Source organism: Centruroides sculpturatus, unplaced genomic scaffold (assembly GCF_000671375.1).
Source record: "Centruroides sculpturatus isolate CEXI.00-Female unplaced genomic scaffold, Cexi_2.0 scaffold1482, whole genome shotgun sequence".
Lineage (NCBI taxonomy): Eukaryota > Metazoa > Arthropoda > Arachnida > Scorpiones > Buthidae > Centruroides > Centruroides sculpturatus.
Window position 1 is genome coordinate 40,466 of NW_019386004.1, and position 16,290 is coordinate 56,755.

The window sequence follows — 16,290 nt, forward strand, 5'->3', positions numbered from 1 at the left end:
GTCACAATATGCAGGGCTGCAATTTTAATCATAATTTTAATTTATTTAATTTAAAATATATGCTCTCCACTTTAAATTAGTAGTGGCTTGCCCCTGTACATGAACTTTTCCTTTAACAATAGAGTCGCGCCGTTCATCTTTCTAGCTTCTTTCGGAAGAAACTTTTTAAATTGAAATAATATGACTTTCGGCTTGCATCAGACGTTTATATATAGTTATTCTGGGCCTCCTGCCCTAAGGTTTTCATATCTGGTCTCGTCTTTCATCTATCTAATTCCTTTCTTAAGATTACGGAAAGGCAGACGGACGAACGCCAGTGGGAATTTATGTCTACAATTTTTTCAAATTACAACCCAATTAACATAACATTTTAATATTAAGAACTGGAAGTGTCTTTATTTATACTTTCTGGTATTTAATAGTCTCATTTCTTTCATTTCTGTAGTGTATTTTATTAACTTGACAATTGCAAATATAAAAATTTTGTTTAAATCAATAACATATATTGAAAATGTGAAAAGAAATGAAACCGAAATTAAAAATGGGATTCAGTTACGAGTTAGTTTTTTTTAAATTTCGTTTGTAACCGATCGATCAACCTTGACATTTTGTGATTTCTTCTCTTAAAAAAAAACTGTTTTTTGTTTCATTTCTTTGTGTGAGAAATAGGAAAGTCATTTCGTTTCAACATATAGTTTATTTGGGTAGTAGGAACAAAATTTCACGCTACTATTGGCAGTTCTTTGTTTCGACCAACTGATTTATTCTATCATCCTTTTCCACACGATGTTGATACATCGATCTTTCCAGGGATACCAATTGTTGTAGACACTACTGCTTGCTGTATTACTCTACTAGTTCATTGATTCGAATCGATATCATTATTTGAAGGTGTGTTAATAATAGTTTTTCCAGCATTTGTAATTAACATTCATCTAATCTAAAGCTTTATTAGTAATATCATTTACTTTTTAAAACATTTAAACGAAACAATAGTTATTCATGAAATGTAAATGATTTTTCCATTGACTCTTGTGTTGAGTTTCTCAATATGACCAATTAAAACTCTTTACCCATTCGAAAGATTTACAGAATTTTACAGATACGGAATTTTACGCTTTCTTGACGGATTTACATTTATATCTTTATCAGTATTTTACTTCTAAATATAGACATTTATTGTTCATACACGAAAAATATATTAGTTTATTGATAATATATGAAATTTGATTATATTTTATTATGAATATACAAACATAAAAAATTACAATATTACAGATTAAAATATTTTAGAGGTTTTTAAAGTAATACATTTATAAATGAATTCTAAAAGCATTAAGTCATGTTTAATAGTTTATAAATATAATAAATTTTCTAAATTTTGAAGAAGTTAATTCGTATTAAATTTAATATAGATATATTGAATTTGATATCAAATTATATCATTCATTCAAATCAATATTATTATTTGAAGGTAGAAAAATAATAGTGGTGCATTTAGAAATATGACACCCCTTGCTACACAAAATTATTAAAAACCCGTCATTAGTACTGTAGACTCTGTTCATTTTATTTGTATTCATAATAAAATTCCGGTTGATAATCATAAGACATTAATTTCTTTTTTGAGAAGAATTATAAAAATAATTTTTTAATATTAAAATCATTATTTAACTTATTGGTTAAGCATGAAATCATAAATATATTATAAAATTTTGGCATTATAAATTCATTGATAAAATCAAATTACGATGCGTTTATGAAGAAATATTGATATTTACACATATTAGGACGTAAATTGTGTTGTTATTAAAAAGAGAAACATACAAAATATTTATTTATAAGAAACAAAATTTAATTTTTAAATAAAGTATATGATTCAAACATTTATTCATTCATTAAAAAACACAACAATAATGAAATATATTTAAGAGTAAAAATGAATTATACATCTTTATACTATAGTTTAAATATCTATGAAATTATAAAGACAATAAAATATACATCTTAAACAAATACGATGACAAAATTTTTTAGTTTTGTAAAAACATGCACAATTGAAAAGTCTGTTTAACTTTGATTTTCTTATTCCTTTCTTATTGAATGAATAAGCAGAATATGAGCATTATATTCCGATTTTCGTAATTATTAAATTGAGATAAATATTCTCTAGCAATCTTAAGCTGATTTATTCTAATTTGGATTAGAAGAGGTGTAAAATTTTCTAGTAATTATCAATAAATTATTCATATTTCTTGATATAATCAATGTTATTTAGTGAGTGAAGTTTAAATTATTTCAAAGTAAATAGTAGTAAAAGTAAAGTAAAGTAAAAGTAAGTAAAATTTAAAAACTATATAAAGAAAATGTTGCTCTTATCCCATAAATCTGAAATTCTATGAAATATTTAATATNAATGTTATAACGAGTAAAAATCTTTATTAAGTCCTACCCCAATCTAAACATGAACCCTCTCTATATCCCATCCCTTTGTCTTTTAACCATCAAAATTTAATAGCATCAGTCCCCAATACATAAACCTCTCTGAAAAATTTCAGAAATTTTCGTCAAAACGCATAAGAGTTTCAAATTGGGTGAACAAAATCGTGCCCTCCACACACATAGGGTTTTTCTTTGTGTAGGATGTTGGATGGATGTTACTAACATTTTCTTTCTTTCTTTTTTTTTTTTTTGTAAAAATCTTAGGGTTCATTTATTAACTGATCGCCATGCTTTCTTTGTTAAATATAACAGCCGGAAAAATAAAAGAAACAAAATATTACTGGTAAGCTTTAACACAAGCGAACTAATAAATAAACTAATGAAATTGAAAAATAAAATGCCGATTTCGTATATTATTTATTTAAGTCTTTAACAGCCTTATTCGTAGCCAAAGATCTAGAGATAGTATTAGAAGTTATCTAATTACTATTATTCTAAAGAATTTTTTATTTATATTTCTTGTACAGTACCTGCGATATCTTCACTAATCTTGTCACATACAATTTAAATAAATAGCTTGAGTTATGATCACTGAAGTGTGGCTGGAACGGAAAAATAGAAAATTTATCCATGCGAAAAATTGCAATAATAAATTACGGCAGATGTCAAGAATGTCAAGCAAATTGCTTAATCTACAATGCTCAGCAATTCAATAATTGTTGTGTCTATCTTTCAGTAATGCATTGATTTAGGTAGTCTTCCTTTATTAATATATAAAAAAAATCTATACAAATATTCTTTGAGAAGTTTTAATATCGATTTTAAATTTATTTAATCCTATTTTTATTAAAAAATGAATCATTTTTTAATATTAAATCCGAGATTTGTTATTATAAAACTAAATATTTTATTTTATTGTCTTATGAATTATTCAACTAAATATATTCCTTTTGACCGAAAAAAGTGTAATTTATCTTCTGATCAGATTTTCAAACTAAGTTTTAAGAAAAAATGTATTCAATAGTACCTCGTTTAAAGAGTAAATGCATAAAATAGCCTGGCATGTTTCTATTTGGAATTTACAGAACAACACAAACAGCAACTCGTGCAACACACCTGCTACCCCTTTCAAATAAAATCTTTTATGTCATATTCTTTCTTATAAAAATCTAAAAGTAAAATTTTTATTTCCTATCAAGCATTTACAATTATACACATTTATTGCTTGAATATTTCAATCAGTGACCTACTCACGAGTTTCAACTAAAATTAAAATTTATTGTTTTAATGTTTTATGATCCATGGAAAAATTATTACCCTTCGATACGATTTGTTATTTAATTACTTATTTAATTAATATGAAGTGAATATTTAATCGCTGATTAAATTAATTATGCAATTATTTGCGCTAATCATATCGAAATCTATGTTGATCAATTTTAAATCTTCGTTAACTAATTAAGGTTAATTTACTTGGATTAAAATATTTTTAGAATTCTTTGCCTTATATTAGAAACTTGAAACAAATGGATAATTTACGGAATTTAATATTTAATTTGTTGTTTAATTTTTTCTTTAATTCTTTTATTAATGATAACTTTTTATATATATCTTTAATATTAAATATTTCTTTTAATATATAAAGGCACGTTTTTAATTTTGATATTTAGAATAGAATATTAAATTTTTATTGAACAATTCGTTAATTAGAGTTATGAAATAACGACTTAATCTCAAACTGTTATATGACTTTATTAATACAATAAATAGAGAATATAATATAATGTTTTAGCTTAGCTTCATTATTTGATATAATAATGAACCAACAAAATATATGTTTATTTTTTAATATTTACAATATATTTGTACTTATTGATTCAGTATTTTACTATTGAATTACTGTATTTGCTAGCGTATAAGATTTACTTTTTCCCTAAAAAATGCTGTCTGAAAATGGGGTGAGTGTTGTACGCTCGTGAATACGGTATTTAATTTAATATATTTTAATATTTGTATAATTTTTTATAAAGTTCATATTTAGCACAATTACGTAAATAAATACGAAAAATATTAATGTTTTTACAAAAAAGAATTCAATGTATTTACTCTTTTCAAGGTTCTTTTAACTATTTTTTTAATTTTAAATTTAAATCGTATTATGTATTATTACTGTTTCAATTTTATATAACAATGAATAACAACTATTTTTAGATTTATAATATCCATAATTTAAATACAAAAATTAATTGAAGTCTAATTAATTTTATCATTTTTATTACAAATATCGAAAAATAATCTTTAAATAAAGTAATGATAATAGGCCTATACTTAACAGGAAGGGAAAATGAATAATATATTCTTTCTATGAAGATTAATTAGTATAATGGTAATATGATTATTTGACTTGAAATTAATTACAGGGATGAATAATATAATATTCTTTCTATGAAGATTAATTAGTATAATGGTAATATGATTATTTGACTTGAAATTAATTACAGGGAGAAGTAATTTAAATTTCCTTTTCCTGTACAGTTTTCAAGGACACTATTTATCTACTAGTGTCTTACTAATATAATGTAGATTAATTTATAATTTTTATATTTGACAGTCGTTTCGTAATAGTATTTACTTCAAAGAGATTTCTAGTTATTTACTAAATGAAAAATAAATTCCTATATTATTAGCACGAAAAATCTTTAAATCAAGTAAAGATATATAGAATATATAAGCAGGGATAAGAGGGAGATGAATATGTTTTCCCGTGCCCGAAAAATCCGAAGTCCGTAGAGATTTTTATTCCCTATAAAATTAACGTTATTTTTACTAACAGAAAATAAAATCTTTAAGACTACTTTTTATTAATTAATAAATAAACGTTTTACGTATTTCATTTGTTCAAAAACAAACTAAAAGGAGCCAGTTCTATCCCCGACCCCATACAAACTCCGTACGCCATGTATATAAATTTAAAAAATCTTTGATTTATACAGTTTATACTTATAAAATCATCTTATTGTGTTAATACAAAATAAAGTATAAATGAAACCCGTAATTACCCTGTAAAATAGTAATTAAAACATTACGGTTAATTAACTTGACAAATCATAATTTTTCTCTTCTTGAAAAATCAATAGTTAGCATTTAATTTTAAAAGTAATATTAATGTTGTTGCTATATAGAAACAAACTATATAACAATATTTTCAAAATGTAATTTAATGATTTATTTTTTACAACGCAACATATTGAAACTATGTAAATAAGGAAAGACTATTTTGATTCGTAGACAGAATTTAGGAACAAAATATTTAGTAACTAACATTTAGACCCACCAGAAGAGATATCCTTTTGATGATTGTGTGTACAGTACAGTTCATGTCGTGCATATAACGTCAAACATGTTAATATGCACATGAGTCGGAGGAAAACATTCATATGTTCATTTAAGGTGCGTATTAAGGTGTGTATAATATGTATGATATTCTATGATTTGTGTAAGTGGTTGTATAATAAGGTAAATCCTTTGCTTATGCATGGAAAGTTTTGAATCACCCGTAGGTTGAGTGATTTTATAAAATAGTTAGATAGAATGTAAGCTTATATACAAGAATTGGCAAAATTATAAAAGCTGTTTTATTTTTAGAAACGTTTTTGATCGAATCCATTTAAATATTTGTTTTTTTTAATTCAATTCTGTTTCTTATAATATATAAATGAGTTTAAATTGTGTTTTAATGTTACTATTATATTTTATAAAAATTTTAATTTTAAATGGTTTTTATTAGTTTCTCATAATTAATATATATATTATTAGCTTAAAAAATTCAAAGAATTAAAATTACAGTTTTATTAAATGAATGCATTCAGATCATGTTATGTTTGAAATACCGTACCTTATTTTTTCTGATTTATAATATTTACTGATGATTTAACTGTTTTTAAAATTTTAAATTAAAAACAGATTTTACTTTTATGTTTCGTGCGTTTAAATATTTCTTCATTTTTAAAACATTAAAAAAATGTTCGTGTTTTAAACTTTACTATACAGGGCGCATCGGGTGGATTTCGGGAAGTGAATACATAGGAATAATTTCAGAAAAAATCTGTATGAATATAGGGTAATTTATTGATAATAACAAAAATACAGCTGTATGAATGTTTCAAAATTTTACATGTCAGTTAATGTATCAGCTATAGTTGCATATTACAGTCTGTTGCATTTGATGTGATCTACGACAAGATGAGTACTCACTATAGAGGAAGTTCTAGAAGTGGCCACCCCCAGCATCAATACATTTTTGGGCATGCCGTAGTAAATTGCTGTGTGTACTTCTTCGAAGTGCGTCCCTATCATCTCTGATAACTGCGGAAGCATTTCTTGTCCGGACAATAAACTGATGACGGGAGTCTACTTTTTCTCAGTAGCACCCATCCTTTATCTAGCACCATACACAGCTCGAAGTGTTCTGTAGAAAGGATCTCGGTACGTCTACTGACGTTTATGCATTTTTCTCAGACATCGTTCATTTCTCAATACGGATTTTCGTGGAATTTCACTCCTCTTGTTGTAAGGAATCATCTCCCAAAGTATTTACCTTTCTTCTTGATACATCCTGTATAGCATAAAAGTTGCAACCTTTATAAATGTGTATATATCCACCATGGGCAAATGCGGCTCTGAGAGCCGCATGTGGCTCTTTTTGAGTTATATGCGGCTCTTACTGAAAGTGTTAATTTCTACTTATTATTATTTTTACAATTTTATTTTCACAATTTTGTGAAAATGTGTTTATTAAAAAAATTCAATATTTGTTTTATATAATATTTATATAATAAAATCGCGGTACAGAACTGCAGTACAGAATAAAAAAGTACAGAACTGCGGCTCCCATGCATTTTGCAAAACCTACATTTCGGCTACCACTGACCTCTTGCTTGCCCATTCCTGGTATATATAGTAGGAGTTATTATTTTACTAAGATTAAAGAATTGATACACATTTACATCAATGAAATAATAGATTAACTATCCGATTTATATATTTTTTCGACCGATTCCAATTAAAGTCTAAAGGATAAAAAATATAATTAATGAGATAAAATTTACTAAATAAATTAATAAATGGTAGTTAGCAAATGAGCAACTTGCCTTTTGAAGTTATTCATAACTTTTGAAAAAATCTTACAAATAATGTACTTCAGTACAATTTTAATTTCAAAAGCTTTCCTAGAAAAAGATTTATATCCATCATAAGAAAAAAAAAAAATGTTGATATGTCACAAAACTATAACTTGAAATCAAATGAATTATTTTTATCTTCAGGGAAAAATGAAAAAGTTCAAACTAATAAATTTTTGTTTTGTTTCAAAAAATAAGTAAAAGAAATTTTTCTTTAATGAAAATGAACTCATTTATAAATGTATTTTTAAATCTCGAGCGTCATTAAATAATAGTCGTAAAATAAACCTGTACCCAGTGTTGTAAACATAAATTTAGTAGAGAAAACGAATTTTTTATTAGAAAAAGAAAACGAACAATTTTTTAAAAGACGTTGGTTGAATTATTTGAAATTTAAAAACACTATGTTTTAGACAGACTATGAGTTAAATGAAATTTTATAAAATAGAAGTTATGCTATTTTTACGAAAAAAATTATACGATACGGTATATATGGATTCTGTACTGAATTTACAAATGACCCGCCACCATCACTTCCATTCTTTAGTACTTTGCAGAAAGATAGGGTCTTTCTGAAAAGTGAAGACAGTTAACGAGATCGTTTTAACTCCGTTCGAAAAGGGCGGGACTTTCAAACTGAATCGGCAGCTCTAGATTTTGTCCGTTGCTTCCGATATCCATTAAAGAGAGGTCCGTAAGACCGAGGAATAAGTGTACTTTAGAGAATAAATTGTAAATAACATACAGATAATTCAGAATCGAAAAATGAAATATAGGAAGAATTTCCAGGACATAGGTATTGAATCATTAACGACAAAATACACTACTCAATGGCATATAGGCTATAGATACGACAATAATCCTTTTTTAGTTTAACATTTTTCTCACCAATAAAAAATCCATTGTACTGTATGTTGAATTGAAAACTTGATCGCGTTTTCCATGTCCATTCTTTTTTTCTTTTCATATAACTTAATCGATTGCTTATTATATCTGACACCACAAAACTTTCGTTTAAATTTTTTTTCTTGTAAACATTCTAAATGAAATAAAAGAATAAGATAGAATTGATGAGATAAGGCAACGCAATACTTGGGCGATATGCCAAGGAGAGATGCCTCTCGGCAGGATTTTCTATGTGAACTAGCTTCTATTTAGGTGTTATACACGTGAAGAAACACGGAAAACCACGTGCAAGCGCGTTGGTGAGGCGCTATCTAAAGAACAACTGCCAGTGTTCAATGGTTTTGTCCACTCGATCACTGATGGAATCAAACGAAATAAAATATTTCCAAATTTTGTACGCAATTTTTGACATTAAAAATGTTAATTTAGCATATTTCAAAAAATTATTTTCTACACTATTACAAGTTGACTTTGTATTAGTTTATATTCCAGATTAATTATAATATAAGCTCATAATTTGTACTTGCTGTAATATATTTAGGAAATAAATCTTAAATTATTTTATTCTTCTACGGAAAAGTGACTTCTTCGTATTGTTAACTAAATATATCCTGCGGAAATATCAATTGTCTAGACGAGAATGATTAATATACTCTTTTCGTTTTCTTAATTTTCTTAATTACAATGCCTTAATGAATGATGAAAAATAAATTGTTTAATATATAGAAAAATTATTGAAAACTTTACGTAAACACGATAATTACAAGTTTTAATAACGCATTAAAGTTTTGATTAATTGAAAGACATTCAAGCATTTCCGTTGAGTATGAAAGATTTTGTTTTAAATTTATAAATTAAATGTATATATATGAATTTCATAAATCCAATAATCAATAATAAATCTTATATCATTTAAAAAAATTTTTATTATCAAAATAGATTACAGTCTTATGTAAAACTAGCTGTTACCCGCGACTTCGTCAGCGGAGGTTTTGCAAGCAAACCCCATTTACATCCAATATTTCAATAACCATAGTAATTGTTATATAACACCTACCGCTGAAGAGAATTGCCGAAAATCAAACGAACTATTTTCAATTTGATCAATTTTCTGAAACGTTTACAATCGTTCTATAATCGAACCAATACGCAATAACAAATTCGAANTCTTTAAAAAAAATACTTTTTTCATTTTAAATTTCTGAATTATTTAAGTGAAAAATCATAAGAAATTGCGAAAAATTTAGCTTTAATACTTCTAATTATCTAATTACAAAAACTTTAATATATTATAATGTAATTTCTTAATCACCGTGTAACGCCGACCGTTCTGGAGGACCCGGGTTCGAATTCTGGCATGTCGAAAAAACCACAGGAATTTTTCGGGATGCAATTTTCTTGGATAAGTCAAATCCCGTCCCTTACCATCTATTCGCTTTATTGCCTGGCCGAACTCATAACGGGATTAAAAAATGCTCTCTTAGTATTCACAGAGTAGAAAAGTTGGAAGTAATAAATAAATAAATAAACCTGTTTAAATAATTTATATATTTTATCTGAATTCGAATTTTGAGAAATATTTGTTTCATCTAAATAACTGAAAACAAAATTTAAAATAATCCAGAAACGAGTTGCGTAACTTTCCGGACAATAAAGTTAAAATTGTGTTTGGCGCCATCTGTTATGAGAATTTATTTTTAAAAAATATTTTTATATTTGAATTATTATAAAATGGCAAAATGCTTAATTTTGAAGCTAGAAATAAATTTTATTTTTTAAAAATTTGTAAATGTTATAACGAGTAAAAATCTTTATTAAGTCCTACCCCAATCTAAACATGAACCCTCTCTATATCCCATCCCTTTGTCTTTTAACCATCAAAATTTAATAGCATCAGTCCCCAATACATAAACCTCTCTGAAAAATTTCAGAAATTTTCGTCAAAACGCATAAGAGTTTCAAATTGGGTGAACAAAATCGTGCCCTCCACACACATAGGGTTTTTCTTTGTGTAGGATGTTGGATGGATGTTACTAACATTTTCTTTCTTTCTTTTTTTTTTTTTTGTAAAAATCTTAGGGTTCATTTATTAACTGATCGCCATGCTTTCTTTGTTAAATATAACAGCCGGAAAAATAAAAGAAACAAAATATTACTGGTAAGCTTTAACACAAGCGAACTAATAAATAAACTAATGAAATTGAAAAATAAAATGCCGATTTCGTATATTATTTATTTAAGTCTTTAACAGCCTTATTCGTAGCCAAAGATCTAGAGATAGTATTAGAAGTTATCTAATTACCATTCACTTTACTTTTAGTACGTGAATTCTTATTTGTTAACTTCTAACTTTAATTCTTGATCTTTGGTTGTGAAAACGACATAAAATAAAATATTAAAAAAAGAACGAATTTATAAAATATTTAATAAATTTAAGTCAATAATATTTATTAAATTAAAATTTGTTTATTCCAATTTAATAAATATATTAATAAATTAAATTCTAATGTAAACTTTAATTAAATTTAAATATTTTTTTCTCTTCAAGATTTATTATTTGTTTGGTTACTTAGAAAACATTAGTGTTTTTTTCCTTATTTCAGTATTTTCTATCGCTTTCAACAAAAATAACTCTTATAAGAAATAAAATTCATTAGAGTAAGTATAGACAAGTACATGGTAATTGTAAAGTTCCCGAACTCTAAATCTTAAAATTAAAAAATTTAAACTATTATACATATTTTTTTCAACTTTTCAGCCAGGAAATTTCACCTAAAGGGGATGCTAAAAATTATTCAGAGTTGTTAGTAACAAATATCCACGTAAGGCAATGTTATTTGTAATATGTTTCAGCGTAGATAGCGTGATTTCCGCTACACAACGAATAATGTTTGCTTTCGATGAGTTCAAGTCTTGTTGATTGTTAGCATAAACACGATCCTTTAAATAACCTCAGAAGAAAAAGTTTGAAGGTGAACTTGAGAGCATGGCGGTCAAAGCATCTTAGAAATTACGCTTTTAACAAAGAACCTTCGCTAAAGCTGTATATGTTGCTCCGTCCTTTTGAAGTCATACGAAATATTCCTATTGGCAAAAATTCGGATTATAATATATGCAATATATAAGCCTATATATTTTTTAAAATTCAACGTTCTAAAACTTTACGATTACGTCATAAATATTTCGATCAAGACGAGAAAAAATAAAATAATATAATATATAGTACCAGTCGACCCCCTATAATACTATTGATTTTTCCGTTTTATATGAATTCCATGTTGTACGAGTCACTTAGATTTTACAAGTACGTGTGCTGGGCTGTGAACGGCTCATGTATTTGTAAAATCTAAGTGACTTGTACAACATGGAATTCATATAAAATGGAAAAATCGAGTGTTATACGGGGGTCGACTGTACAGTACTTCGTTTTTTTTATCTTACAAGTTTTATCGTCAATGTACAAATATAATTGTTTACTAATGCAAACCAAAATGTAATTTCTTATATTTTAATCTGATAATTAACAATCAAGATCCACAGAACGAAATAATATTTCGTGAAAATAAGATAAAACTGATTAAAGACGTGTGATTTTAAAATGTAGTTCCATCACTTAAAAGTAAGATTGATTTAACCTTCAAAAAATTTATTTAAATTATATTAGTTATAAAACTTTGTTCAATCCTACCAGAAGTGATTTATTTACGTAGTCTTCATATACTTCGTCATTTGTAACTACCGTTATATAATTCATACATGTTTACTTAACTTAATGGAAAAAGTCTTATAATGAATAAATAAATAATTTGTTTTTAATATATTTTTCTAAAATTATAGAAATGCTTCTTCTAATAAAATTTCGTTTTATTAAAAATTTATTCATTATTTTTATACAAATATGACTAATAATATTATTTATTTATCTCATTCCTATAATGCTTATGATTAAACATATTTCATACATATATATTAGATGCGATTTCGAGTTGTCGGTGAATTGAGAATATAATTCCAAAACAATTAAAATATTTATTATAAATTTAAATTGGTAAATAATAGGCCTATTAATAACAAATGTATTTTTTTTTTTAAATTCTTATAATAAATAGATATATACTGTATCAACTTGTTACTGAAGCTTGAATCAAGCTGCTGCCATATTGTCATATGATTCATTTTAAATAAAATAATGAATATTTAATAAAATAAAATGTTGATATTTAATATTAAATTTGATAAAGTAAGTTAGTTATATAAATGTTTCAAATATTTATTATATTTTTAAAATATTTACCATCCTATTTTTTTAAAAAAGTTTTATTTCAAACTAAAATTTTTATTATTATTTATTTTTGTGATATATGTTTGAGTTAATTTATAAGTATACCTTAATGAAATTTTAAAATTATATAAATATAAAATGTTATATTATAAATATCTATATTTCCTCTTTAAAAATGTATATTGGATTGAACAGAGTACATTCCTCAGAGCATTTTTAATCAATAGTATAGAAGAGAAATCAAAATTACCATTTAGAGGAGTAATAAAAAAATGCATCAATGCTATTGATAAAATATAAAAGGACATATTCGAAAAACTGCAATAAGTGAAGACATAGCATTACAATGTGTGATGTTTTGTTTTAATAGTGAATCTATAACAGTTTTAAATAAACCAGCAACGAGTTGCTCAACTTTCCCGGCAATATTTAAAATTTTGGTAGCACCATCTGTTATCATATTTTATTTTAAAATCTTTTTATATTTTTTAACTATTATAAAATGGCAAAATTAATCTTTTTGCCATTTTATAATAGTGAAAATGGTATTATGGGTAGGACCCTACGACCTTATTGGAGATACACACTATATCAGTAATCTCCCCACTCCCTCGGCCTTTACTCACCAAAATTTAATAGCATCAATCTCCCTCATACACAAACCTCCCTGAAAAATTTTTAAAATTTTTGACAGGCGTTATTAAGATTCGAAGAGGATGAAGAAAATAGTGCCTCCCACACACTAACATCCACGCATAAGCAATTACCCTCGAATTTTTTTTGCATTTCTCGACGTTTCAAGATGTCTTGAGTCCAGAAATGTAAACCCTTGGGGGTCATTTTTGACCGAAAGCCATATTTTTTTCTGTTATATATAACAGCCGGGAAAGTAAAATTAATAATATACGATGCACTGTTCTTCAACGCAGGAATAACTAAATCTCTGATATAAATATAGGATCCATTAAACTTGTAGACGACAGACCTGTTTTTCGAAACTCGTGTGTTAAAACTGCAATAGATATCTCGAAAAAAAGAAGATAAAGATTCTCTTCAGAACTCCACTTTTCACCAATGATATCCTCCTATTTTCACTGTTGATACGTGTCGACCTGTACATTTAGTACTGTGAATCTTAAGTAAAAAACTCCTGTACAATACATGCAATTACGATTTAATTAACTCATCCTGTTTTCGATATTCGTCTAAAATGTTCCATTGCTATCCCTCCCTCGAATTAGAACTTTTCAGTTTATTTCATATTGTAATTGAATGTATCAATTCTCATTGTCTGTTCAACAAACATTGCCTGGCAATAAAGTCTCTGGACATTTTTCATAATAATTTCAATAATATGTCTACTTATTTAATTCAGAAAATTACAAAATACTTTACTCAAAATATTCAGGATTATTTAATAGATGTCTTGAGACAACTGTTTCCTAAGTTATAAATATAATATTCCAATAGATTTCTCAATGCTCAAACCGTATTGTTTATATAATAAATTGTATTCTGTTTATATAATTGTATTTACCTTATCTGTAATTGTCAATTTTAACTGGACTTCTCAATAGAATTCCTCTGGTTGTTGAATAAAGCACATTCTATTCTAATATTGTTTTATGAAATAATAAAACATTTAATGATAAAGAGGGCATTATAACAAAATTTATATATGTTGTAAGTATATCTTTTTTAAATAAAATCTTGTGATATGGTATAAAAATAAAACGTTTGAAACGTTTTAAAACTAAATTTTACTTTAAAATATAATTATTTAAATGGAATATTTAGATAATTATATTTTATCCGTAGTCATGAATTACAATAATCTATTCACAATTAAAAATATTCAAATGAAATTTTCAAACATTTTTCGATTGTAAAATTAAAAATTTGCTCATTATAAATTCGTTATTAACGACAGAATTCCATCGATAATTCTTTTATACATTTAAGTGGAAAAATCAAACGCCAGTTAAATTTAACGAGTTTATTCATCAATAAATCTTGGAAATTACTCTAAATTGATTAAAGAAAAGTTTACATCTCTCACTTAATTTATAAATTTACCTATCTGTGTTAACTTAATCTAACGTAACCATCAAGTGAATTAAGTGACTTTTGCTTAATCCAGATGATGCAAAATCTTTTTATTCGGAAAAATTTTGAGTTTTAATGATGTTATTTTTTAGTTAAATAATTAATTATTTTAATTAAATTTTTCTTTTTGTATTATACTGTATAATTTAATAAACGTCACTAAATTCACCAATTTAAACAAAAAGAAATGAGAACTGAACAAAATTAAACAGATTAACAGCAGTTTCTTTCTTGAAAAACTATAAAATTTATTTAAAAAGTTACAAAGAGAAGAACGAATTTCATTAGAAAATACTTAAAGTAGAAAGTTATTCAATCCATAAAGAATATTTTTTTTATCTCGCTTTCTCAAGCTTATACAAAAAATTATAAAAAATATTATTTACTGTATTTAATAAAATATATTTATAAATTCGATATATTTTTAACATTTGCTTATAAGTTACTTTTAATTCTTTTAAATATTTAATTGATGTAGCTTATATATTTACATTATATTAATATCATCACATGTTATAAGTGTGGAAACGATAACGACGTCACTTTTCTATTGCAAGGAAGTAAAATATGATAGGGCTTTTAATTATTATTTTATTCTTAATTTTTAACAATTAATTTTTAATAACACATTCATTAATCACGAATAAATTAATTAATATAACTTAAACTATGAAAATCATTTATTTTGCCAATATTAAGTTGATAATTTTTATAAGAAAAATTCGTTAAATGCAGTAAATTATAATTATTATAAATTCCAGATGCTAATAATTCGAAATTCTACGCCAATTTATGCTTTCGTTGAACTATTTTGCTGCTGAATTTGATGTAAGATCAATGGGTATAGTCTATATTTCCTGCCTTAGTTATTTTCATATTGTTTATTTTTGGAAGAAATATTACTGATATTTTACTATTAACAAGGAGAAACTATGAATTTCTTAGATATTACGAGGCATGTCCCAATAGTAACGTACTATCTTTTATAGTACAGTAATTTAATAAATTACATTAAAAATTATTTGTATTCTGAGTTATAGTTTTCATTAATATTTAGTTTGGGAGACAGTAAATTTATCTACATTTTTTTTAATACTCTTTTCCATATTAATACAAGTAATGACACAATCATCAGAGTAGTTATTTGCGAATCAAGGATTTCAGGAAGTAAATAGGGGAGATCGGGGCAACTTCGGCGTGCGGGGCAAGTTTGTCAAGCGCTTTTTTTAAAAAACAAATTAAAAGGAGACTTTGGTTATAGGTTAGGCAGTTGAGTTTTATTGGTGGCTTGTTGAGTGTAGTGTTTTTATTGTTCTCCAACAAGCGTAGTTGAATTATCAAGCAAATTTTCATTTTCGTTCAATTCCATATAAT

General features: G+C 25.8%; 1 protein-coding gene across 1 annotated transcript in view; it reads left to right on the plus strand.

The window, feature by feature from the left end:
• Positions 1 to 5,797: 5,797 nt before the first annotated feature.
• LOC111613067 (metabotropic glutamate receptor 7-like) overlaps positions 5,798 to 16,290 on the plus strand; it is a 124,069-nt gene continuing 113,576 nt past the window's right edge. Inside the window, exon 1 of the mRNA XM_023354369.1 lies at positions 5,798 to 5,892. Within this exon, the coding sequence (XP_023210137.1) occupies positions 5,851 to 5,892 (42 nt within the window). The 5' untranslated portion in view covers positions 5,798 to 5,850. The remainder of the gene's footprint in view (positions 5,893 to 16,290) is intronic.